We start from the raw sequence: 27,250 nt of genomic DNA, 5'->3' as shown, positions 1-27,250 counted from the left end.
AATAGTTGCATAGTACTCAATATTTTGAATGTATACAAGATATATATGGGCCGGTGAATAGGTAATGAGCCATACTTGACTGACCGAGGTGGCATGTTTATACAGGACACTCAGGAACAGATCTATATCTGCGGTCATCATTAGCAGCACTGACGATATTAATTGCCTACTAATGCAGATCATTTGACGTTATTTTATGCCAGTTTTTTTGGTCCTAGTTGATACGCTACGCCGCCGTAACTTTTCCGGGTTTGGTTCGAATCCTGAAAGATTATGCGCCGAAAGTTACGGTGGCGTAGTGCATTTCTGGCGGCGGAATTAAAATCGGCGATTAGGGGGCGTGTTTCATTTAAATGAAGTGCGTCCCCGCGCGGATTGAACTGCGCATGCTCCGTTTCGAAATTTCCCGCCGTGCTTTGCACGAAATGACGTCGCAACGACGTAATTTTTTTGAACTTAGACGTGAGTTACGTCCATCCCGATTCACGGACGACTTACGCAAAAAAAAAAAAATCTAAATAAACGCGGGAACGAAGGCCATAATTAACATGGCAAGTCTATCTATACGCCGCAAAATCTCAGCTTTAACTATACGCCGGAAAAAGCCGACTAGAGATGACGTAAAAGAATGCGACGGCCGCGCGTACGTTCGTGGATCGTCGGAAATAGCTAATTTGCATACCTGACACGGAAAACGACGCAAACTCCACCCAGCCGAAGTATTGCATCTAAGATCCGAAGGCGTACGAAGACGTACGCCTGTCGGATCAAACCCAGAAGCCGTCGTATCTTGGTTTGAGGATTGAAAGTACGCCGGCGTATCAGTAGATAGGCCGGCGTACTCTCACTGTGAATCTGGCCCAAAGCTTTCAGTCCCCCCTCCAAAAAAACACAAAAAGAAAAACTGATGCACCATGTTTGGAACTACACAAAACAATTCCTGTTTGTCCTACGAACCGCCAGGTTCCCTTTAACTGCAATGTGGTCCGGTGTGATTGGGGTGTACATTTGATCTGGGAAGTTTCTGAACACGATACGCGATGTGTAATTTTCGTTTTCCCTGTTTATCTGGTATTGAGGTTTAAGCTGCAGTTTGTGTTCTGTTGGCTGGGCTCTGGCTGCATTATTCTCATTCACAGCGGGAGAATTGTTCCTGAATGTGTAATAAGTTTGCACATCTGCTGCTGTGTAGGTGACCTGGGTATTTATAGGACTGTTATTTCCATGTCTTAGAACCTTCATGCAACAATAATCCTAAAATACAAGCTGGCAGAAAATTAGCTTTTAATAACATTAGAAGACATTTTTAGGGGGGTAGGAATCAGGTGCACAAGCAGAACTAACGAGGAGAAATTCTGATTGTGGGGAATGAGCGCGCCAGAATTATAATGCAAGTCCGGTAAATCCTTATTTAGCATGACAGAAGGTCAAAATAACAAAAATAAAAAAACAATGCATTTTGGGGGTTTTATACCCCCCCCCCCCCCTGCACAAATAAAGAATATTTTAAAGGACAAATCCACTTTTGTGGGAATTGGATAGTAAATAAAAAAATATATAGCGTACACAATGGATGCATAAGTCACATTGCAATTGAATGCTATTACAAATGACAGACCTTTTCATTTCAAACTGCAGTGCTGTAATTTTCTGTAATATGCAATACATTATGGCAATCTGGAGGAACCCCCCCCCCCCCCCAGAAATTTAATTTCCCGCTTGTGTGATTGGCTCACTGATTTTCCCAGAAGTCCGCACTAAGATACAAGTCCGATTTTTGGAATCCTCTGAAACAAAAATGCAATTTTCGGTGACATACTCCCAAAGGGTTAATAACCACCAAAGGGATGCAGACCCTGCAACTCTCCTCATTAGAACACTAAGTGCATTAGCTAAATAATAATGAAAAAGTCACTCCCATTCAGATTCACTCTGCACTTTGACACAAACAGCCTCTACTTCAGAGCAGAAACAGGAAGGATTCTGCAACAAAGCTTGTTAACCACTTGACCACCAGGCCTATTTTGGCACTTCTCTCCTTCATGTAAAAATCACTATTTTTTTGCTAGAAAATTAATCAGAACCCCCAAACATTATATATTTTTTAGCAGACATCCTAGGGAATAAAATGGCAGCCATTGCAACTTTTTTTCTAGCACGGTATTTGCGCAATAATTTTTCAAGCACCTTTTTTTGGAAAAAAAAACGGTTTCATGAATTAAAAAATAACAAAACAGTAAGGTTAGCCCAATTGTTTTGTATAATGTGAAAGATGATGTTACGCCGAGTAAATTGATACCTAACATGTCACGCTTTAAAATTGTGCACACTCATGGAATGGCGCCAAACTTCGGTACTTCAAAATCTCCATAGGCGACGCTTTAAATTTTTTTGCAGGTTACTATTTTCGAGTTACAGAGGAGGTCTAGTGCTAGAATTGTTGCGCGCTCTAACGCACGCGACGATACCTCATATGTGGGGTTTGAACGGCGTTTACATATGTGGGCAGGACTTGCATGCGTGTTCATTCTGCGCGCGAGCTACCGGGGATAGGGGCGTTAAAAAAAAAAAAAAAAATGTATTTTTATTTTACTTCATTTCTTTATTTTTACACTTTTTTTTTTTTTTATCACTTTTATTCCTATTACAAGGAATGTAAACATCCCTTGTAATAGGAATCACAGTGACAGGTCCTCTTTATGGAGAGATGTGGGGCCACATCTCTCCTCCAGGCTTACAAGCATGAAATCGGTGAAAAAACATTCACCGATCTCACACCAACAGCCGCGATTGCGGCTTTGTTTACTTCCGGGTACCGGGCGTGACGTCATAACGTTGCGCCCGGGCCTCCGACGGTCATAGAGATGACTGTGACCGTCTGGTCACCAGTCATCTCTATGGTTCTTCAGCGAACGCCGGCCGATTCGCTCTCCGGGTCCCCGATGGCACGGGAGAGCCCGGAGAAGCACCGGATGGCGACGGGAGGGGGGGACGTCCCGCTGCCTATAAGAACGATCAAGCGGCGGAACTGCTGCTTTGATTGTTCTTATTGTACACAGAATCGCCGGCTGAAGACGGTGATATCTGAATGATGCCTGTAGCTGCAGGCATCATTCAGATATCACCGCACAAAGTCGAGGATGTATATTCTCGTACTGCGGTGGGCAAGTGGTTAAAGAGGAAGTAAACCCTGATGGGTTGTACTTCCTTCCTGTGTTGGGTAGCTTGTCAGAAATGATCATGCTGATAACAGAGGAATGGGGCAGCAGAAAGACATTGGACTTAGAGCTTTGGAGAGAGATAAGTAAACACTACAGATATATGTGCCCAGGTCAGATTTCATGAATGGGGTTAACATCCACTTTAAGGTTCACTTAAAGACTGAGTCAAGTTTTTAAATTAAATTGCACCCATCATTTTAGAGTGCACATGTTTCAACATCTGACTCACTTTTCTCAACCATGTTATCCGAGGGGAACCGTAAACATAATTTTGAGGTTTCAGGGAATCTCTGTTAAAAACGAATTATATCTACAGATCTTGTTAATAATAATAGCCAAGACAATGGAAATTGTATAGTGTCCCCTTACATTGGTGGGCTGTGAGAAAAAAAAGTGTCCCCTTACATTGAAAGTCAGTGAAAAAGAGAGGACTGGGGAGCCACGCCTGAGAGGACTGGAAGATTGCAGTCTGAGATGGGTGCAGAACCAGGTGAGAGAACTGTGGAAAACACGGGTAGTGAAAAGAGGCAGCTGCAGCCACGAGGGTTGGCAGGGCCTGAAGATGTGGTACTGGGCTCAGTAGCCACGTGGATAGCTAGCACTAAAAGACTACCATATTTTTGCCACTATACTAAAGGGGCCCGCAGTCCCTGCCTATAAAGGGAACTTACCTTAGGCCTGGTTGAGTCAGTTGCGGCCTACAAATCAGTGCTAGCTGGTCCTAGAAGAGTAAGCAAGTAAAGTACTGGAAGTATTGAGGAGGAAAAGGTCTGCAAGTAAGTGTTGTGCAGGAGTGAAGACTGGAGTGTATATACAGAGAGTGTATATAGATGGTCCAATGTAAATGTTCTGCAATCAAGTGGGCATCCCATATACCCTTTACCCCATCCACGTTTTCTGTCTGAGAGTGACCAGAAATGGTGTGAGTGGCTGGGCAGGGTGACAGGTGGACTACAAAACTCAGCAGAGGGTACCACTACATACAAAAGGGTAGGGACTTCTTTCCCTGTGTTTCTCATGGGTAGGGCAGCCCACTGAAATAAATAGGCTACCCTACACGCGCCATACACAAACCATATGGGCACTAGGTTGCACTGTACTGCTGTAAACCTAGGCTAAAAATAGGGGTCAAGCTCCTTTACATTTGTGATCAGTGTTGGTGTCGCTTACATTGGTGATCAGTGGGGAATCGCCCCCTGACATTGGTGATTACTGAGGAATTGCCCCCTTACATTGGTGATCAGTGGGGAAATGCCCCCTTACATTGGCAGTCAGTGGGAAATTGCCCCCTTACATTGGCAGTCAGTGGGGAATTGCCCCCTTACATTGGCGATCAGTGGGAAATTTCCCCCTTACATTGGCGATCAGTGGGAAATTTCCCCCTTACATTGGCCGTCAGTGGAAAATTGCCTCCTTACATTGGCGGTCAGTGGGAAATTGCCTCCTTACATTGGCGGTTAGTGGAAAATTGCCTCCTTACATTGGCGGTTAGTGGGAAATTGCCACCTTACATTGGCGGTTAGTGGGAAATTGCCACCTTACATTGGCAGTCAGTGGTAAATTGCCCCCTTACATTGGCAGTCAGTGGTAAATTGCCCCCTTACATTGCAGTTAGTGGGAAATTGTCCCCTTACATTGGCGGTTAGTGGGAAATTACCCCCTTACATTGGTGGTCAGTGGGAAATTGCCCCCTTACATTGGTGGTCATTGTAGGTGAGCTCTGGAGGAACCCTTATTGGGAAAGACTGGTCTAATCTGTGTCCCCCAGTCTAAATATCAGTGTACATCCAGGTAAGCTAATGATATTCCCTGTCCATTGTCACCATTTGATACTACTGTCACCAATAGGAAGCCCACCCTTAGTAATGACATCTAGCCAACCCTGGAGGGACTGCACATAGATATGAAGTGGCTGCACAGAGAAACAAAACTACATGTTTTAGATCTTCTTTAACAAAGTGAATGTTTTTCACTGGAGTCTCATCTGATACAGACCATGAAAGACAATTACTTTTTTTTTTTGCTGTTTTCAGTTTGATTTTTCTTTATAGCCGTTTTCAGTTTGATTTGGTGATTAGATCTGGGCACTGATACAATTCTCTCCTCGGTTAGATCATTTGTAAAAAGCTGAAGTGATTCAATTGCAGCAACTATTTGAATTAACGTATTGCAGCTTACAAAGAACAAGAACAGCCCCACACGGTAATACAGACCAGTGACCTGTTAGAATTCTTCTCCGGAGTGTCCTAGAAGCCCCACTCCGGGTACATGCACGCTATGCTCAGTGCTGGCCCAAGACATTGTGCTGCCTGGGACCAAGAATGAAATGCTGCCCCCCCCTGAAAAAAAATCACGCCAACCAAAAGGCCCCCACATTCATTATTTTATATCATGATAACTAAAGAGGACCCGTCATGGCTCTATACATGTATAAAGGAGTATAAAGAGGACCTGTCATGGCTCTATACATGTATAAAGGAGTATAAAGAGGACCTGTCATTGCTCTATACTTGTATAGGAGTAAAAAGAGGACCTGTCATGGCTCTTTACATGTAAAGGAATATCAAGAGGACCTGTCATGGCTCTATAAATGTATATAGGACTATAAAGAGTACTTGACATGGCTCTATACATGTATAAAGGAGTATAACGAGGGCCTGTCATGTCTCTATAGATGTAAAAAGAGAACCTGTCATGGCTCTATACATGTATAAATAAGTATAAAGAGGACCTGTCATGGCTCTATACATGTATATAGAGGACCTGTCGAGACTCTTTACATGTAAAGGAATATAAAGAGGACCTGCCATGGCTCTATAAATGTATATAGGAGTATAACGAGGGCCTGTCATGGCTCTATACATGTATAAAGGAGTATAACGAGGGCCTGCCATGGCTCTATACATGTATAAAGAGGACCTGTCATGGCTCTATACATGTATAAAGGAGTATAACGAGGGCCTGTCATGGCTCTATAGATGTATAAAGAGGACCTGTCACAGCTCTATACATGCATATAGGCGTATAAAAGGACCTGCCATGGCTCTATACATGTATCCAGGAGTATAAAGGGACCTGTGAATTGCCGGCGGCCACAATGTCTTTTGCACTAATCAATGTACGCTAATTGTGGGTTTTTTGGTACCAAAAATATGTAGAAGAATAAATATTGGCCTAAACTGAAGAAAATAGTTTATTTTTCTAAATTTTGGGGATATTTATTATAGCAAAAAGTAAAAAATATATATATATTTATAGAACAAAAAATAAAAACCGCAGAGGTGATCAAATATCACCAAAAGAAAGCTCTATTTGTGGGAAAAAAAGGACATCAATTTTATTTGGGTAGCGGAGCTGGCGGACATCAGTATGCTGCCCCCCTAAAAGTGCTGCCTGGTACCCATGGTACCACCCGGTCCCATCATAGGGCCGGCCCTGGCTATGCTACTCTAGACTCCTCTCTGAGCTGCCACAACACAACACCAGACTTGTAAAGTTGTTGATGTTGTATGGACCTACTGCTTATGTTTCTTCATCACATTGATTATTATTACTACTACTATTTTTGGTAATTTTATTGATTTATACACTGAAGTTTTTCTAACTTATTTGTGTAGCACCCTCTACCTTAGGTAGGTAGGTAGGTGCTAAGTGAAAGGTTTTTGTAATCTGCCAGTGCAGGTAAATTTAGACAGGCTTATTCTGTGAGCTAGGCCTGTTTGTTTTGATCTGGGGGCAGGGGAGTGGTTTAGTGTAGCAGTAGGTGACTGACATGTGCCTCAGCTCTTGGGCGCCTCCTCTGTTTCCAGGGAGAAGGTTCTGGAAAAGGGACAGGGCAGAGAGCTGGGGCGACATGGGGTGCAGGTGAGGAGCTCTGACCAATCTCTAACTAGGATTGGCAGGGGGCAGGCCTCCTACATATACTCGTGGTCAGCCTGCTGGAGGAGGAGTGGGTGGCTGGGTGAACTGGGTAATGGAGTGTTAGAATGTTGTGTCTGAGGGAACCCCCTTTCTGGGGAGATGTACCTCAGGCAGGGAGCTTGGGAGCCTCTCCTTAAACGGTCATGGAGAGGTGTCCTGGAACAGGAGCTGGATGAGACAGTTGGTCTGCACGTCTGCTGTAAAGTCATTCAGGAAGGATTCAGGCCCAGAAGCAAGTTATGAGACAGGAGCGCTCGTTCTGGTAAAACTACCGTTCATAATGGAGTAAGCACATTCATCATGCTGTAACAGACAAAAAAGCGCAAAACGTCTTTTACGAACACGGAATCAGCTAAAAGCAGCCCCAAGGCGAATAGAACTTCCCCTTTAGAGTGCCGTCGTACGTGTTGTACGTCACCGCGCTTTGTTCATCATTTTTCAAAAACGATGGTGTGTGGGCAACATCGTTTTTAATGATGAATTTGGAAAACCGTAGTTTTTTGGACATGCTGAAAAACGATTGTGTGTACGCGTCATGAGGCTCAATGAGGGTCTTCAACGTGTGAAGATGATCACCGTTTTGCACTTGTGTAAGTCTGAATGATAGATGACAGCCATCATCTCCATGTTAAAGCGGAGTTCCACCCAAAAATGGAACTTCCGCTTATCCCACTCCTCACCCCCTTACATGCCACATTTGGCATGTCATTTTTTGGGGGGGGGAGTGGGGGCTTCAGGAGAAGGGGACTTCCTGTCCCACTTCCTCCTTCCGCCTAGGGGCTGCAAAGGCGATTAAGCTTAATCGCCTTTTGGCAGCCCCTCCCTGTAGGCGATTGCATAGGACACCTGACAGGTCCTAGGCGATCGCCTGTCCAATTAAACAGCGCAGCGCCGGGCCGCACCGCTCGCGCATGCGCAGTGGGTGCCCGGCCGTGAAGCCGAAAGCTGTCACGGCCGGGTGCCCACAGTGACAATGAAGACGCCGGCCGGGGAGGGGGGGAGAGGAGCGGAGCTCCGGCTGGCGCGTCGCTGGAGCCGTGGAGCAGGTAAGTGCCTGTTTATTAAAAGCCAGCAGCTACACTTTTTGTAGCTGCTGACTTTTAATAAACTTAAAAAAAGGCTGGAACTCCCCTTTAAGTTCACACAACTGGGCCGAACAGCTGACGCCTTGATATGACAGCCCATGATGAAAACAACATCCTCCGTTATTGTGAGCCACAAGCAGATAACAAATAATTTGTGACCAGGAATACGAGAGATCGCACACACTCCAACATGGAGATGGAAGGTGTAAACTGACTAATGTTATTCAGATCATAGCTTGTCAGCAGAGGAGCTTTGATGTTGTTTTGTAGAGGCGGTGGGGGGGGGGTAATATCTCCCCTCTTCTCTTCTGAGGATAAGGAAACAAAATCTTGACAGGCCATCTCTGCTCTCTAAAAATAAACGATCTGATCCGGGGATGGTGAACAAAGCAGCCATCATGACTTATTCATTGAGAGCTGTCATCAGAAATAGCCAACAGCTCCCCAAACTGTATATCCAGAGCTGTCTGGAAGGAACGGGGAGGGCGGTGCACTTTGGGGACACCCTCGGAATGAGAATTTATTCCCCTCATTACTTTGCTGTGACCTTTTCTTTATGAGGCGTATATTCTAAACCCAACTTCCAGATATTGCTGATCCTGTGTGGGTAGGCTTACACCCCAGTCCCCTAACATTCTGTGCTGGAATTTTAAAGTGATTGTAAACCTCAGACATGAAATCTGAACAAGGGATCTCTCTATAGTGTGCACCTGTCTCAATACAGAGCAATAAGTGTAATTTCTGTCCACTGCCTCTTTCCGCTGCTATCTGCATGATAGCCGTGATGTGGCCACCCTAAAGGTGGGTGCCACACTGGACGAAGAAGACCCAGACTCAATGGCGTCTGTCCCATAAATACCCTCTCCCAGCATGCCCAGCGAGGAAACTCCCTCCTGATTGGATCAGAGTCTACTAATACTCTGATCACCCTCTAAATTTCAATAACACCGGTACTTGGAAGTAACCAGGCGCTACACATGTCCACAGCCAAAACGGCCTACAAAAGGGCACATGAGCATCAGAACTGGACCATGGAGCAATGGAAGAGGGTGGCCTGGTCTGATGAACCACGTTTTCTTTTACATCATGTGGATGGCTAGGTGTGTGTGCGTCACTTACCTAGGGAAGAGATAGCACCAGGATGTGAAGACCAATCCATTGAGGCCCCACCTTGCAACTTACAGGATCTGCTACTGATGGCTTGCTGCCACATACCACAGCATGCCTTCAAAGGTCTAGAAGAGTCCATGCTGCTGGGGGTCAGGGCTGTTTTGGGTGGCAAAATGGGGACCAGCTCACTATATTTGGGTGGTCATAATGTTATGGTGCGTGGCTGATCGTTGTAGATTATAGTAGTACTGGACAGATAAAGCACTGGTTCTAACATTTCAGTAACGTGAACCTGCACTTTTCTCATGTAGGGCAAAGCTCCACGTTTTCAGTAACATACAGGAGTTTTGCAGTGAAATGCCTAGAAAACAATACAATGCTACTGCAGAAAGAAAGCTTCTCCTCATTTCTCGGCCTCCTGTTTTCTGGCCACATTACCAGCTGATGCCCAACCTGGTCACCGTAATAGCTGTCTGTTGACAGGACCTGGCAGCCACGGATGGCAAAACGGCACTGGTTCATCTGCAGAGGCCAAAAGGAACCGATAACTGGCTATGGGTGGGTGCACAGCAAATTACCAACGCAATTTTGGGAGATGGCGTAGGCAACCGCAGTTACACACAATCTGGAATATGTGGCTAAGCAGCACAGCAGTTAAACTCTAGGCAGAAAAACTTTCATCTAAATACACTATATTGTCAAAAGTATTGGAACGCCTGCCTTTACACGCACATGAACTTGAATGGCATCGCAGTCTTAGTCTGTTGGGTTCAATATTGAGTTGGCCCACCCTTCGCAGCTATAACAACTTCAACTCTTCTGGGAAGGCTTTCCACAAGGTTTAGGAGCGTCTATGGGAATCTTTGACCATTCTTCCAGATGCCCATTTGTGAGATCAGGCACTGATGTTGGACGAAAAGGCCTGGCTCGCAGTTTCCGCTTTAATTCATCCCGAAGGTGTTCTATCGGGTTGAGGTCAGCTCTCTCCACCCCAAACTCGCTCATCCATGTCTTTATGGACCTTGCTTTGTGCGCTGCTCCAAATCATTTGGTGGAGGGGGGATTATGGGGTGGGGTTGTTTTTCAGGGGTTAGACTTGGCTCCTTAGTTCCAGTGAAGGGAACTCTTAAGGCGTCAGCATACCAAGACGTTTTGGTCAATTTAATGCTCCAACTTTGTGGGAAGAGTTTGGGGATGGCCCCTTCCTAACATGACTGCGCACCAGTGCACAAAGGTCCAAAAAGACACGGATGAGAAAGTTGGGGGTGAAGGCATTTGACTGACCTGAACAGCGTCCTGACCTCAATTCGATAGAATGCCTTTGGGATGAATTAGAGCGGAGACCGCGAGCCAGACCTTCTAGACCAACATCAGTGCCTGATCTCACAAATGTACTAGTGGAAGAATAGTCAAACATTCCCATAGGCACACTCCTAAACCTTGTGGACAGCCTTCCCAGAAGAGTTGAAGTTGTTATAGCTGTAAAGGGTGGGCCAACTCAATATTGAACCCTACGGACTAAGACTGTGATGCCATTAAAGTTCATGTGCGTCTAAAGGCAGGCATCCCAATACTTTTGACAATATAGTGTATATTCATCAAAAACCACAAAGCATTGAAATCTACTTTCTGTACACCAAATGCCTTTGCAAACAGCTATTACCTTGTAAAAGTAGTGGTGACATAATCACTGTGCTGTACATAGCCTGTGGGAGGGACCCAGCAGGCTCCACCCACACGATATAATAGAAGTCTATGGCTCGATGCAGCCAACTCACAAAAAACCTGCAGGGGCACTGTGCTGCACCCGTGGATCAGTGTGGAAGTAGCCTAATAGTTGTTAACCCTTTTATAGGTGCTATTATGTCCATTGCAAAAGCACAATAGATGTGTTGTTCATTACACTGAACTTTTGTTCCTCTTCCTGCTTCTGCTGGCATCGTTTTCCAGGCTGCTAGAATGGTCCCAGATGAAGTGCACTTGGTATCACTCCACCTGGGATGGGAGCCAGTGCTACAGATGAAGCATCGGCTTATGTGGCTCCTGCTTCCTCCGCTGCTGGCGCCAGATCGATGCACTCTGATGCTCTGGGATGGCGGCTTGGCAAGCCGAGATCATGATCATTGGGTTGCCGACCCTGGGCATGCACTTTTCTGCTTTGAGGTCGAGGGCCACATCAGAGGTCTCCAAGTACCACATGTGGGAAGCGGTCCAAAGGTTGAGCACCCCTGTTATAAGTCCTACCCTATTACCGCTAAGCCTTGCCCTCTTTCCTGCCAGTATCATTGGCCAGGGTAGAAAGGGTCATATACACTTCAGACATGGAAATAGTAGAAACTGTCATTCCTTCCCACAAGAGGGGGGGACCATTGTTTCCGCATGACCTAAATGTTCTTTACCACTAAAGACAGGGCAAAGACTATTAGGTAGATTCAGGTAGAATGGCTTAAAGTTACGGCGGCGGAGCTTAGTGTGTTTAGGCTACGCCGCCGTAAATTAGCTAGGCTAGTAGTGATTCTCAATCTACTTACCTGCTAATTTACGGCGGCGTAGCCTAAAACGAGCGGGCGTAAGGGTGCCTAATTCAAATGGGTTGGGGGGGCGTGTTTCATGGTAATGAGGCTTGACCTCATGTTTTTTTAAGTTTTTTGCTACTGCGCATGCGCCGGGCGCCTACATTTCCCAGTGCGGCATTGCGGCTAATCTACGCCGGCCGCAATGGAAGCGCCACCTAGCGGCCATCCGAAAAATTGCAATCTAAGATAGGACGGCGCAAGCCGGCCTATCTTAGATATGTTTAAGCGTATCTCTGTTTGAGCATACGCTTAAACATACGGCGGCGTAGATTCGGAGTTAGGCCGGCTTATCTACTGATAAGCCGGCCTAACTCTTTCTGAATCTACCTATATGTATAAAGAACAGCTCCACACAGAACCATAAGAGACTTCTTCCCAACTTCAGTAACTGAAACCTAGTTGGATGAAGTGAATTACTGCACTTTTTTATGGAGGATTATGGCAGAACACAAACAAGCCAATAACACAGATATTAAATTGTAGTCACCCTCTTTAAATTCTTAATTAACCACCCCCAGGCTGCGGTGATTGAATACTGTCATCTAAAGCTCTCAAAGTGAACATTAAACAGCAGACCAATTCCTTTACAGCAGACGTGATGGTCTTCAGATGTCAAATACCAAGAAAAATTTCTGGTTTTAATATTCCAGCATGAGCAAATGGCACATTAAAAACAGATTTTAATTAAGTTCTTATCATAGGAATTGAATTACTAGACCTAGTTCTAAATGTACCCAAAATACGTGGCCACACACAGAAAGATGGATCGCTTCCTAATGCCAGCATTCTATATTACAGAGAATTTCATTTCCAGAAATATGCCAGTAGGTGTTATTTCATTTATGTATTGAATCACCTGCTGGCCTTTAATGTATCTTGGGAACCCCCGGCAATGAGATGCCTACACCTGAGTTCTCAGATCCACCCACCCTTCTACAGATATCCCCCACAGATAGTTGATCTAATCCATTTTTCTTTTTACATTATAGAGGACACAACAGTAGAGGTGAGTCTCCAAGGTGCTCGGAGTCTGTAGATTCCATTATATAAATCTGCTTGTAGAATGTTGTAGAGAGTTTCTCCTTATTTTTTCCCTCTTTTAGGTGTTCCCTTTGAATATGTGTTGAGAATCCAACACATGGAACCAGTCTCCATATAGCTAGAGGCAGTGGGCAAGTCCTGGGGAAAAAAGTGTGGGAACTCCCACCCAAGATCCACTCCGCCACCAAAAAGAAATAAAAAATTGTACCCTCATACGCATAATTACTAAACCGCATTTTTTTTTTTTAAGCATGTTCTTTCTAAATCCTGCGATAACTCGTGGCAGATCTCCGCAAAGTCTCCTGGGAACAATGACAAAAGCTCCCAGGAGACATTGCGGCATCGAGGAAGTGACGGAATACCCGCCCACTACCTGATGAATCCATATACAGGAAGCGGCCAGTAACATAAAAGATTACTAAGGTTCGCCTGCCCCAGACAGTGCTGATTAGTGAAGGATTGGCTCGGGCGGCTCGGCTGCTCTAGTCCTGCAAAGGGAACTGCGTTTCTGCTGTGAAAAAAGTGCAGGAACTCCGTTCCCACGCGTTCCCGCAGGACTTGAGCCCTGGCTAGAGGGCAGGAGCTAGGAATCTGCTGTCAAGATTTTGGCACTGGAAATATATGTTCTGCTTACAAGGAAGCACCATAAGATACCTGGAAGCTGAATCAGTGGGCTCTCGGGTGAGCCAGACACACATCCTTTGTTGGACCCTTTTTTGATGTCTTGGGTGCTAGTGCAGACATCCGGTGGAATGTTCCATGCTTTGGGGTGCATCAACTCCGAATGATGTTGTACCTAGATGCGAACATCTAGCTCGGTTTTCTTCTACTAGAGCTTGAATTCACCATATATACTTGAGTATAAGCCAAGTTTTTCAGCACATTTTTTTGTGCTGAAAATGCCCCACTCGGCTTTTACTCAAGTCTGTGTCCACCTCCATAACTGATCAGCCTGTGTCATGCTCAGGCGGCGGACGACCAGTGTAAAAAAGCCCCGCCTCCTCCTCGTCCGTGATAGAGGAACACTGAACACTTACTCACTGCTGGGAAACTGAGTGTTCCGCCTATCACGGGCGAGGAGGAGGCATGGCTTTTGTACAATGGATGGATAGCAGCTGTCTGACTGCATGACACGGGCTGATCAGGTATGCATATCGATACAGTTAGGCATGCAATGGGCACAGTGCGGCTTGCAACGGGCACAGTGAGGCATGCAATAGGCATAGTGAGGCTTGCAATGGGCACAGTGAGGCCTGCTATGGGCACAGTGACGATGCAAATGGGCATTGTTGACCTTCTATGGGCATTGTTGACAGTAGCTGCTGCATTTCCTACCCTAGGCTTATACTCAAGTTAACAAGTTTTCCCAGTTTTTTTGTGGTAAAATTAAGTGCCTCGGCTTATATTCGGGTCGGCTTATACTCAAGTATATGCGTTATGTGTTCCTGTCACCACTCTATACAGGTGTGTCCTTTACTACAACACACACCATATATGGTGACCAAGTTTCACATATGCTCCATATCAGTGAGGTAGAGTAGAGTGTCTTTTCCCTTGTTTGGTCCCGCCTTAGACTGAACACATCCAATGTTAAAGATGTTTTGTGATGTACATATGGATGATTAAGCCTTGAAGAAGCGGAATGACCACGAAACATGCTGGCAGATCCCATACAATTCAAGTGTTTTCATATTTGATATTTCGTGTAATGTGCTTTCCACACATTTTTGGACTTTAGTTGCCTTCTTTGCCTCTGTTTTATGAATAATATCTGTATTAATAAACTTGTTTCTCTTTCTAATAATGACTGATGTATATACAGTATATGTTTTACCTGAACCACAGGGATTACCATTTAAAAGCCCATCTTCTATAATACTTATTTTTCTAATATATATCTGGCTGATGTCCCCTAGTTGTGGAGTGTGCGAAACACATTTTTTCCCTCTCTATTAGGCCCTGACTTTAATAAATATTTACCATAAGATATCTACTATTACCTCTCTCCAGCAAAGCCCCTTCTGAAAGTACTTATTTTGCTATAGAGGTGCAAGGAACTAAACATGCTGGGTCTTGAACTCAGATCTCCCACAAACTAAAGCAGGCTTTCTCAACACGGGTTCTGTAAAAACCTAGAGTCTGTCTTATGCCCCATACACACGATCAGAAATTCCGACAATATAAGTCCGCTGTGAGCTTTTGGACGGAAATTCCGACAGTGTGTATGCTCCATCGGACTTCTGCTGTCAGAATTTCTGCCAACAAAAGATTGAAAGCTGGTTCTCAAATTTTCGGAAAATTCGATCGTCTGTAGCAATTCCGACACCCAAAATTCCGACGCATACTCGAAAGCATTGAACTTAATTTTCTCGGCTCGTTGTAGTGTTGTACGTCACTGCGTTCTTGGCGGTCGAATGTTCAGCGAACTTTTGTGTGACCGTGTGTACGCAAGCCAAGCTTGAGCGGAATTCCATCGGAAAAAACATCCAAAGTTTTTACGACGGAAAATCTGATCATGTGTAAGGGGCATTAAAGGTTGCTAAGGTTTCCTTGAGTAAGGAGAATTTTCTACCATTCAAATAAGTTGCCACTGAAACTACGGATATTTTTAGCTATGTGTAAGAGGGAGATTATTCCCACTGATGACAGAAGAGCCTTCTTACCCTTGACTATCACACTAATGTACAGTGAGCTGTAGATGCAGTAATTTTTAGCAGAGGTTCCCTGAGACTGGAACATTATTTCAACAGTTCTTCCATATTAAAAGGGTTGAGGAAGGTTAGACTAGAGCATGAATTACCAGATCTGTCACTGCAGCCTTCGCTTTAATGAATGCAATTGAATGAAAAATTGTCAGGTACTGTACTTGAAAAATGTTACTAAATTTAAATTGTTGCATTTGCTTTATGCGGATAAGAACAGAAATATCCAACAATTGTATTAGTGTTGCTCACGAATATTCGCATTGCGAATATTCGGCTCGAATATGGCATATTCGAGAAATCGCGCTATATTTCGAATTTCGCGGTGAATATTCGCAATTCCGAATATTCGCATTTTTTCAATTTGATTTTTAAAACAGATCACATCCTATCGACGTCTAAAAGCATTGCTGGTATGATTAGAGACCCTGGGCCGAGTAGCTAAGCTGAGGCGATCCTTTTATGTTGCCGAATATATAAAAAAAAACATTGCGATTTTTCGCTATTGCGAATGCGAAAATGATTGCGAATTTTCGATAACTGTGGTAGGAGAACTCTGATTGTCTCTGATGCAAAAGGGGGGGGGCTTTGTGTATGTTTCTGTTATGAATATTTGTATGTTTGATATTATTTTTTTTTGTAAGAAGGAAAAAATTGCGCATACCTTAAAAAAAGGGGAGAATACAGCAGCAACTCAAAAATGTTATACAACATAATTTAATACAAGACAGAAAATGGAGTCGCTCTACAAGAATAAAAAATATGTCTAGTGACAAGACATGTGGGCAAATTTTAAAATAAGCAAGCGCAAATAACTTGTGAAATACACAGTGAAACAAATATATAAAGAAATATAGTCCCAATAATAGAAAAATAATCTTTCATAAAAATGTCTTTGATATGTGAAGTGAAAAAAAGTCCAAAGCATGCAGCATGAACGTGTTCAATCTTCAAGGTGTTTGATTGACAAACGGCTGTGACAGATGGATAGAGTAAAGAATCACCACCAATGCAAAACACTTTTTATTTTCTATTGTAAAATATCACGAATATTCTGAGCCAATCAGAGTGCTCCTTCTGCATTTGCCGAATATTCGCAATTATTTTGTATTGTAAAATATCAAGAATATTCTGAGCCAATCAGAGTGCTCCTTCTGCATTTGCCGAATATTCGCAATTATTTTGTATTGTAAAATATCAAGAATATTCTGAACCAATCAGAGTGCTCCTTCCGCATTTGCCGAATATTCGCAATTATTTTGTATTGTAAAATATCACGAATATTCTGAGCCAATCAGAGTGCTCCTACAGCATTTGTCGAAATTGCGCAATAAATATCGCATTCGCATGTTGCGATATTTCGATAAAATATCACGAATATTCTGAGCCAATCAGAGCGCTCCTCCAGCATTTCTCGAAATTGCGCAATAAATATCGCATTCGCATGTTGCGATATTTCGATAAAATATCACGAATATTCTGAGCCAATCAGAGCGCTCCTCCAGCATTTCTCGAAATTGCGCAATAAATATCGCATTCGCATGTTGCGATATTTCGATAAAATATCACGAATATTCTGAGCCAATCAGAGTGCTCCTACCGCAGTTATCAAAAAATCGCAATTATTTTCGCATTCGCAATAGCGAAAAATCGCAATCATTTAATTTCGATAAAATATCACGAATATTCGAATTTAGCGAATATATCTCGAATATTCGAATATATATTCGAGATATATCGCGAAATCGAATATGGCATATTCTGCTCAACACTAAATTGTATATGATTGATAATTCATGGAGATTACGACAGCCTGAAGTGCCAACAAAACATTACAAACTCCTCATGGGCTGCCAAGTGACCACTGATTTTGTCATAGCAAGATTACCTCGGATGGAGCTCCCGCCATTATCCCCAGGGATCCAAGACAGCGTTATGGAGGAAGACGTACTTTTTGAGACGGTAAGCCGAGGCTGGTCAGGTGGCACTGAAAAAAACAAAGTTCCAGATTTTACATTTTAAAATGTTAAAGGTTACAAAAAGTCTTTAATTTCTTTATGTACAGTAGATGTAATGTGATAAGCTTGTTGTAAATAATAATAAATGTTGCCCGCAATTATGTTTTGTTGTCTCCTTCCTTTTTTGGCTCAGCTGTCCGCAATTACGGACCTGTAGATGGCTATTTAACAGGCTGAGTTGCCGTCTGTCACCAAGAATACCCATGATTAAGTCACGTGATGAGTGACGATACGCGTGGGGGAGGAGCCTACAGTGACGGACCATCGGATGTCTATCCCGAGTGAGGAGTCCATTTAAACTGAGCGGCAACATACCCTGTCTATAATATAAGCGAAGATACGTGAGTGCACTAAGTGCAGCCTTTATCCACATCTATATGGTACAATATTGCGCTATGTTTCCTTTCCTCCTCTTTTGCATGTGACTGAATGAAACTGGAAACATCTGATTGCTGCGGGAGGTTGTTGTAAACCTGATCACACTGAAGTGAGAGCTTGGCAATTAGGGAAGGAGCACTGCAGACTGACTGATTCAATTATCAGGACTTTTTCATGATCTACTCACATATATATTAATATTTTTTTCACCAATCTTTATTGTTTGATTATATGTACGATTCACATTGTACATGAGTTAATACGAGCGCATCAGTATTTTATTCATTTGTTGTAAATAATGTTACCAATGTATGATTGAGATTATATATATATATATATATATATATATATATATATATATATATATATATATATTTTTTCTAAATTGTTTTTTTAAGTACAAGCAACCATATCTGCTTATTAGATATACATGTGATAGTCCAAGACAGGGTCATATACCACGTACACACGCTCTGCATTTCCAACGGGAAAAAATCAGTCAGGAATCCCAACGGGAAAATAGAGAGTTGGTTCTCTTTTTTTTTTGCCGGCGGATTTTTTTTTTTTCCCATATCTTACATTTTTTTTTTTATCAAAAGAGAGATACATACAAAAACCGAATACATATTCCATAAAATTCTCCATTCACTAGAAGCACAGATTCAAGACAATGAACTAAACATCGGCATCTACCCTTCTTTATTCTATTCATCAAGGCCACATAAATCAAGCCCCAAATCTGTGTTTCCTATATCCCTCTCTCCTTTTATCCTCTTCCCCCTGAAAACAAACCCCCCCCCCCCCCCTCCCAAAAGAGAAAAAAAAATGTTGGCAGTTCGGTGGATTTTGGCAGTTTTCCCGTCAGAAAAACTGCGAGGCAGCATACACACGGTCGGGATTCTCGGCCAAAAATTCTCCACTTAGTTTTCCCGTCGGAAAACCTGGTCGTGTGTATGAGGCATTACAGAAATAGCAAATACCACAGAATCTCTGGATAGCTTACATATACTAGATGGCCAAACAAATAAGGACACCTGGCCATCACACCATTAGATGGCCAAAAGAATGAAAATACCTGATTAATACACCACTAGATGGCTAAAAGAATGAGGACACTTGACCATCACACCACTAGATGACCAAATGTATGAAGACACATGACCATAACACCACTAAATGGCTAAAAAAATTAGGACACCTGACTATCACACCATTAGATGGCAAAAAGAACGAGGACCTCTGACCATCACCCCACTAGATGGCTAAAAGAATGTGGACTTCTGATTATTGCACCACTAGATGGCCAAAAGAATGATGACACCTGACCATCAGACCACTATTCGAAAAAAACATATGAGGACTTTCCTCCTGCGCTAATCACAGGCAGTGAGACATTTCCCGATGTGCGGCTGAAGAGATCGGGAAATGTCTCACTGCCTGTGATTGGTGCAGTGCCGACTTCCTGGGGGGTTCTGCACGTGGGCTGTGGGAACACGTCGGAGCTCATCCTTAGTACAGGAGGTTCCAAAAGGCTAAAACCAAGTAAAATTTCGGTACATGCATTATTTAGATCAGTGTTTCCCAACTCCAGTCCTCAAGGCACACCAACAGGTCATGTTTTCAGGCTTTCCATTATTTTGCACAGGTGATTTGATCAGTTTCACTCCCTTAGTAATTACCACAGCCGTTTCATCTGAGGGAAATCCTGAAAATATGACCTGTTGGTGTGCCTTGAGGACTGGAGTTGGGAAACACTGATTTAGATCATTAGCCTCCAAACTGCTGCCCTGGGGATGGATGTGGCCCTTTGCTTGCCTTCATCTGGCCCTTGGGGTACTATTCCTCCTAATGACACTAAAGATGGCGCACCGTGCCCCCTACTGACACCATCAATGAGGCACTATTCTTTTCAGTGATAACAATGGGGCACTATTTGTCCCATTAAAACTAACAATTCTGCACTGACTCTGGGGCAAACCGTCTCGCCCCCCCTTAAGCCTGATGGACAGTAAACTGACCCTTTGCTTAGAAAGATTGGAGACCCCTGGTTTAGATAAAAAAAAACAAAAAAAACATTAAAATGATACATTAATGAATACTGAGCTACAATAATTTGTGTCATTTATACCTGCCTGGAGTTCAGCTTTAATTACATAAATTACTCATTGACTTTTGTGACATTAATAAATAGTTTTACAGTATCTCTGCATCAATTCATTTTAGGAACATTCCACGGCCCTTCTGTGTGCAGAACCCCCGGTGATTTTTCAGCTGTGTCTATCCCCAGCACGCTCCGATTACCATATAAATAGTCCGTTCACCGCAGAAGAAGATAGCGTTTCATCTTCCTTATGCTACTGCAGTTTACAAGACTCCAGAATACTGCAAGAGGTTGTTAAGTTTTTAAAGGAGATTGTACAGGGATATTGGTTGGGGCCCGGGGGGCAAGCAGATTCTTACTTACCTGTGTCACTACAGCTGCGGAAACCCCAAAAAACTAGGCAGTACGTGTTAAATGCTTATGGTGCCAGCATGAGAGCCTGTCAAAAGGACTTCCATCCTAAATGAGCGAGTATTGTTCACAACATGCTCAAAGAACGGGAGGAGAAATACTTCAATCAAGAAGTATTGCATGTCTATAACAGTGGAAGGGAAGGACATTTGTGGACAATATATCTTTTTTTGGTCTTCAGGAATCAATGTGAACCAGGTATTATTGAATGGTTGTTCTGGGGCCCCGATTGTCAATGTACAATTATTCTTCCCATGTGTCAAATTAATGCATCCCCAAGTACCAGAGTAATGAATCCCCAAGTGTCAGTCTTATGCTAAAATGGGATCCCCAATGGCATGTGGTATTTTCCTGTAAACCGAGGACCTTCAAACTACAGCCCACTAACCCCATAGATTTTACTTTCAATCATTTGTATTGAATTTTTTGTGAAAACACATTAACACAGGTACAGGTTATTTGGTTATGTTGCATCAGGTACACAATAACAGAATTCATCAAAAAGCTTTAGTACTGCTACATACCCTCAATGGGGTGTCTATTACATCTATTACAACTTCATATACTAAAGGAAGAAATGACACCCCATTCCAAACAACCCTCAAGGGATCTAGCTGTGTCAGGGAGTGGGGGGTGTTGTAATATTAATATAGATATGTAGGTATTTTTAAATATTGTGGTATATGTAAGGCACAGTATATATAGTGTTACATACAGGCATTTAAGGTTAGACATCAAAGGGTGTTTGCTGACCAAATCTTGTGGCCAAACGACACGTATCAAAAGGTACAGAGGACCCTTTGATGTGTTAATCTTATCTAAGACGACCTAGGTGTGTGAGATGGCCTGGTATTTCCTTACATACCTAAGGAAGCATTTATTGATGGTAATTAGACTTGGGCCCCGTACACACGTCCGAGGAACTCGACGGGCAAAACTCATCGTTTTGCTCGTCGAGTTCTGTGTGAAGCCACCGAGGATCTCGGCGAGCCAACTTTCCTCATTGAACAACAAGGAAATAGAGAACATGTTCTCTATTTGGCTCGACGAGGAACTCGTCGGCTTCCTCGGCCGAAAGTGTACACACGGCCGGGTTTCTCGGCAGAATTCAGCTCCGATCGAGTTTCTGGTTGAATTCTGCCGAGAAACTCGGTCGTGTGTACGGGGCCTTAAGGGGGGGTATTCATTCAATGGGAACATATGGTTGCCCCCCCCCCCCCCCCCTCCAGTGTAAGACCAATATTTGAGACACTCAAGCTGGCATTTAGCTAGTCTGGTCTTCACCGAGAAATATGGCACATGTCTAGGAATTATATACTCTGTTGGATTTGTATCGTCTGTGGACTTTGGACTTTGTATGTTATTGGAAGTTAATTTAAATTTGCGTTCTCTGGAGAGCCCGGTGTGTTGCTGCGAAACAACAAATTTATAAACATCATACTAACATCTAAGATATTAATTATCTAACCGGACTACTGGACACTATACATCTATATCACTACATGGGGCAGGATGGAAATTCAATTTTTTTTTATAGATTTGATAGGTAACAACAAACAGGATAGACCAATATTGATTGCAACATTTATGGAAGGTGGCTGTGTGGATAACCCCATAGATTTAATCCAACCTGCAGCAACTATCCTGGCTGGCTGACAGTGAATGGGCATTGTAATAGCCTTGCACCCCCCCCCCCCCCCCCCCCCTCAGTCCTTAGTGATTTCCCCCCCTCTAGCAACCAATGATATAGTTGCCCCATCCCCAGGAATTTCCAAAAGGCCAGACTTCAAGCCACTCTGCTACCTGAAAAGTAAAGGGGGACACCACTGGGTAAACACAGATGTTGAGAACACATGGATGTAAAGGGGAACTCTTCTGGGCACATATAGATATAAGAGGAAATGCTGTTGGGCACTACAGTGGAAGGGGGGACTCTATTGGGCACTCCTGGATGTAAAGGGGGGAGGGGGAACTCTGTTGGGCACTACTAGATGTAAGGGGGGAATATGATGGTCACTCCTAGTACAAACAAGTACAAGAACTTATTTTGGGCATCCCGAGATTCTGCTTGCGTGTTTTTACCGCAATTTATCGGGCGACAATTGTGGCGAAATTGCGCCACGATTTGGTGCCATTCAAAATAGCGGGGATCACAAGGGCATCCCGCGATTTGCGGAATTTCAGAATCACGGGCAGAAAATGGAATGCCAAGGTTTGAATGGAGCCTAAAACTCCAATGTGCTATTCTGGGGACCCAACTCTTAGTGTGCAACTCCCCTAACATCATAGGTGCAATAATTTAACACACAAAAAACAATATAGTGAGAACTAATTGACCATGCAGTGTACATCAGAATGGAAATGGAGTTTAGCCAATAAAATGTTTTTCAATTAACTTAAATGTAAAAATGTGATCCATTTCTTACCTTGCACCTGCAGGTTGAGGACAATCTCATCAGTCTCCCAGGTGTTTGTGGCAATGCAGCTGTAGTACCCAGAATCCTCTGCTTTCACTGTACGGATTATAAAACTTCCATTGCTGTAGATGCTTCTTCGCCCATCAGTAATTACTGGAGTGGGTGTCCCGTTACTACCTCACAGGAAACAAAAATCATAAATTAAATAATTACAATCAAAATAATTCAGTACTGAGGTAAAAAGACAGATAAGTTAGAGCATGCTATATCTTCTTGATTTTATTGGTGGGGGAGAGTATTCAAAATGCACTATTTGTGTGATTTCAGCAAAATGTATTTCATGGGGAAATTTTGCTAAAATGGAAACCTTACATTTTTTTTTTCACAATCAAATCTTTATTGTAGTTTAAGAATAACAATTGTACAGAGTTATAGTTATCACATGTAGCATACAGTTTTGCGTTTGTTAACATCAACAGCAGTGCTCAAGTCCTGCAGGAACGCGTGGGAACGGAGTTCCTGCACTTTTTTCACAGCAGGAACTCAGTTCCCTTTGCAGGACTAGAGCAGCTGAGAGCAGCCGAGCCGCCCGAGCCGATCCTTCACTAAGTGGCGATGCCCAGCTCGAGTCACTGTCAGGGGCAGGCGAACCTTAGTAATCCTTTGTTACTGCCCGCTTCCTGTATATGGATTCATCGGGTAGTGTGCGGGTATTCCGTCACTTCCTCGATGCCGCAATGTCTCCTGGGAGCTTTTGTCATTGTTCCCAGGAGACATTGCGGAGGTCTCCTGGGAACAATGACAAAAGCTCCCAGGAGACATTGCAGCATTGAGGAAGTGACGGAATACCCGCACACTACCCAATGAATCCATATACAGGAAGCGGCCAGTACCATAAAGGATTACTAAGGTACAGTGGATCGAAAAAAAAAAAACATGCGGTTTAGTAATTATGCATATGAGTGTATCATTATTTTTTTTGGTGGGGGATTGGATCTTGGGTGGGAGTTCCCACACTTTTTTCCCCAGGACTTGACCCCTGATCAACAGTATGAACTTGTACAACATAATAGTAAATGCACAATAATGAGATAATAGAACTTTTTATTTGGGTGAGGTTGGTTATATTGGTTTAGGGAGTATATAAAGACGGTGAGAGTTAAAGCAAAACAAATACAATTAAATATAGAATATGTAAAAACAACTAAAATATATCTACGAGTGACCTATTTTTATAGAATATGTGATCAATGTTAACCCTTTCATGCCTATGCCTATGTATGACATTTGGTGTTTACAAGTTAAAATCCATATTTTTGGCTAGAAAATTACTTAGAACCCCCAAACATTATATATATATATATTTTTAGCAGAGAATCTAGAGAATAAAATGGCGATTGTTGCAATATTTTATGTCATACGGTATTTGTGCGGCGGTGTTTTAAACACAACTTTTTGGGAAAAATTTACTTTCATGAATTTTAAAAAAATGAAAAAGTAAAATTAGCACAATTTTTTTGCATAATGTGAAAGATGATGTTATGCCGAGTAAATAGATACCAAGCATGACACGCTTTATAATTGCACACACTCGTGGAATGGCGACAAACTACGGTAACTAAAAATCTCCATAGGCGACGCTTTAAACTTTTTTTACGGTTACCAGGTTAGAGTTACAGAGTAGGCCTAGTGCTATAATTATTGCTCTCGCTCTTACGATCGCGGCGATACCTCACATGTGTTATTTGAACACCGTTTTCATATGTGGGCGCGACTTCCGTATGCGCTTTCTTTGCTGCGCAAGCTCGCGGGGAGGGGGGCGCTTTAAAAATTTTTTTTTTTGTTTTCTTATTTATTTATTTATTTTTTCTAATATTACATTTTTTTTTTTTTTTTTTTTACATTTTGATCACTTTTATTGCTGTCACAAGGAATGTAAACATCCCTTGTGACAGCAATAGGTCGTGACAGGTACTCTTTATGGAGGGATCGGGGTCTAAAAGACCTCCGAGCCCTCCTTTGCACTTCAAAGTATTCAGATCGCCGAAAACGGCGATTCTGAATACTGTGTACTTTTTTAAATCCGGCGCCATTGGCAGCCGAGAAACCCGGAAGTGACGTCATGACGCCGCTTCCGTGGTTTCAATGCGCACACTGAATCAAAGCCGTTTACGGCTTTGTTTCAGAGCGCGCCGAGACGCTGGAGGCGCCGGATCGTGGATCGGGTCTCCCGGTGCGACGGGAGGCCCGGTCAGAGCGGCGAGAGGCGGCGGGAGGGGGGGGATGTCCCCTCCCGCTCCTCCGGCATAACAACCAAGCGGCTTTTAGCCGCATCGGTTGTTATGTTTGGAAAGCCGATCGCCCGCTCTAAACAACGGTACCGGGATGATGCCTGCGGCTGCAGGCATCATCCCGGTACAACCCCTGAAAGCCGAGGACGCATATATGCGTACGCTCGGCGTGAAAGGGTTAAAGGGGTTGTAATGGTACAATTTTTTTCCCCTAAATAGCTTCCTTTACCTTAGTGCAGTCCTCCTTCACTTACCTCATCCTTCCATTTTGCTTTTAAATGTCCTTATTTCTTCTGAGAAATCCTCACTTCCTGTTTTTCTGTCTGTAACTCCACATGGTAATGCAAGTCTTTCTCCCTGGTGTGGAGTGTCATGCTCGACCCCTCCCTTGGAATACAGGAGAGTCAGGACGCCCACTAACACACAGCTCCTTTCTCTATCTGCAACGTAGAGAGCGTCCTGACTCTCCTGTAGTCCTAGGGAGGGGGCGAGCACGACACTCCACACCAGGGAGAAAGCCTTGTATTACTGTGTGGAGTTACAGACAGAAGAACAGGAAGTGAGGATTTCTCAGAAGAAAAAAAGGACATTTAAAAGCAAAATGGAAGTATGAGGTAAGTGAAGGAGGACTGCACTAAGGTAAAGGAAGCTATTTATGAAAAAACATTTTTGTACCTTTACAACCCCTTTAAAATGATGTTTTAATACTTTCATCAAATGCTAGGTTGTGTTACATGTATATTAAAACAAAGTTCAGTGGCCAGTGAGTTTTTGTTCAGGCATCAGTATCAATGATTTTAATCATTTTAGTAATTTTCAGAAAGAGTAAAGAATCTGGTGGTAGATTCTTTTTGCATTGCTAAGGTTTCTTCCATACTGTAAATATTATTGACCCATCGCGAGCCAATCTTTAACCATCAGAACATAAGTGGATTTCCCTTAAATTATAGTTATATTTAACATATTTTATTTTTATTCAAATTAGGTCGTTATTTGTGAACTGTTGCGTTCATTTTTTTTTTCTTTACTTCTTTCTTTACTTCTATTTCTTAAAATTATGAAACTAACGAGGGACAGTCTACACGGACTGTCTTTGAAATTGCCCCAGCCCCTGTTCAAATCCAATCCGGGGACAGACTTGGTCTGGGAACAGTGTCCTCAATCCGGGGACTGTCCCCTGAAACCGGGGATGTCTGGTCAGCCTACCCAACAGGTCATGTTTTGGGAATTTATCTTAGATAATATAGCTGTCCAAAATACCAAGCCATTGACTCTGATTTATTGCACCTATGCAAGATGAAGGAAAACCTGCAAACATGGCCTGTTGGGTGCACTTGAGGACAGGGTTGAGAACCAGTGGCATAGACCAGTGGTCATCAACCCTGTTCTCAGAGCCCACCAACAGGCCAGGTTTGCAAGATAACTGAAACACATCAAGGGTGATATAATTTGCTGCTCAGTGATTGAAGTATTCTAGTCTGCATCTCCCCAAAGTAATACATAAAATCTGGCCTGTTAGTGGGCCCTGAGGACAGGGTTGATGACCACTGATGTAGACAACAGATGTACTGTAAGTATCCACTATTTCCTTTACAAGTACAGCTTTTAATTGATGTTTTAGTTAGCTGACATGGTCTGTATCCTTAAAAACATCCTTAATTTTCCCTATTGACTCCATCAAAATTTCTCCAAAATCTCATAATTATCGCTGAAATATCAAGGAAGTGAAAACTTTCGATTTCACTGATCCCTATTTGGGATTTCAACTTAAAGCGGTGGTTCACCCTGAAAAACAAGTTTCTAGCATGCCATTCAGCATAGTAGCGTGAGCTACAGTATGCCTTTATATATTTTTTTGGCGCCGTACTCACTGTTTAATCGTGTAGTAAAGTTTCAGACTCCCCGCGGGGAATGGGCTTTCCTATGCAGAGGGAACATGATTGACGGCTGGCTATGGCGCGTCACGCTTCCCGAGAAG

At 43.2% G+C, this 27,250-nt stretch overlaps 1 protein-coding gene across 3 annotated transcripts in view; it reads right to left on the bottom strand.

The window, feature by feature from the left end:
* The window catches only part of DSCAM (DS cell adhesion molecule), a 712,133-nt gene that overhangs the window by 179,207 nt on the left and 505,676 nt on the right, over window positions 1-27,250 (bottom strand). For all 3 annotated transcript variants that reach the window (XM_040338983.1, XM_040338982.1, XM_040338984.1), the window contains exons 23-24: window positions 22,991-23,154; window positions 17,545-17,643 (exon numbers count right to left, since the gene is read on the bottom strand). In XM_040338983.1, the coding sequence (XP_040194917.1) occupies window positions 17,545-17,643; window positions 22,991-23,154 (263 nt within the window). The remainder of the gene's footprint in view (window positions 1-17,544; window positions 17,644-22,990; window positions 23,155-27,250) is intronic.

The sequence above is a fragment of the Rana temporaria genome, chromosome 2 (assembly GCF_905171775.1).
Source record: "Rana temporaria chromosome 2, aRanTem1.1, whole genome shotgun sequence".
NCBI classification, from domain to species: domain Eukaryota; kingdom Metazoa; phylum Chordata; class Amphibia; order Anura; family Ranidae; genus Rana; species Rana temporaria.
The sequence above is the reverse complement of the archived record's forward strand: the minus strand, read 5'-3'. Positions and strand labels throughout refer to the sequence as shown.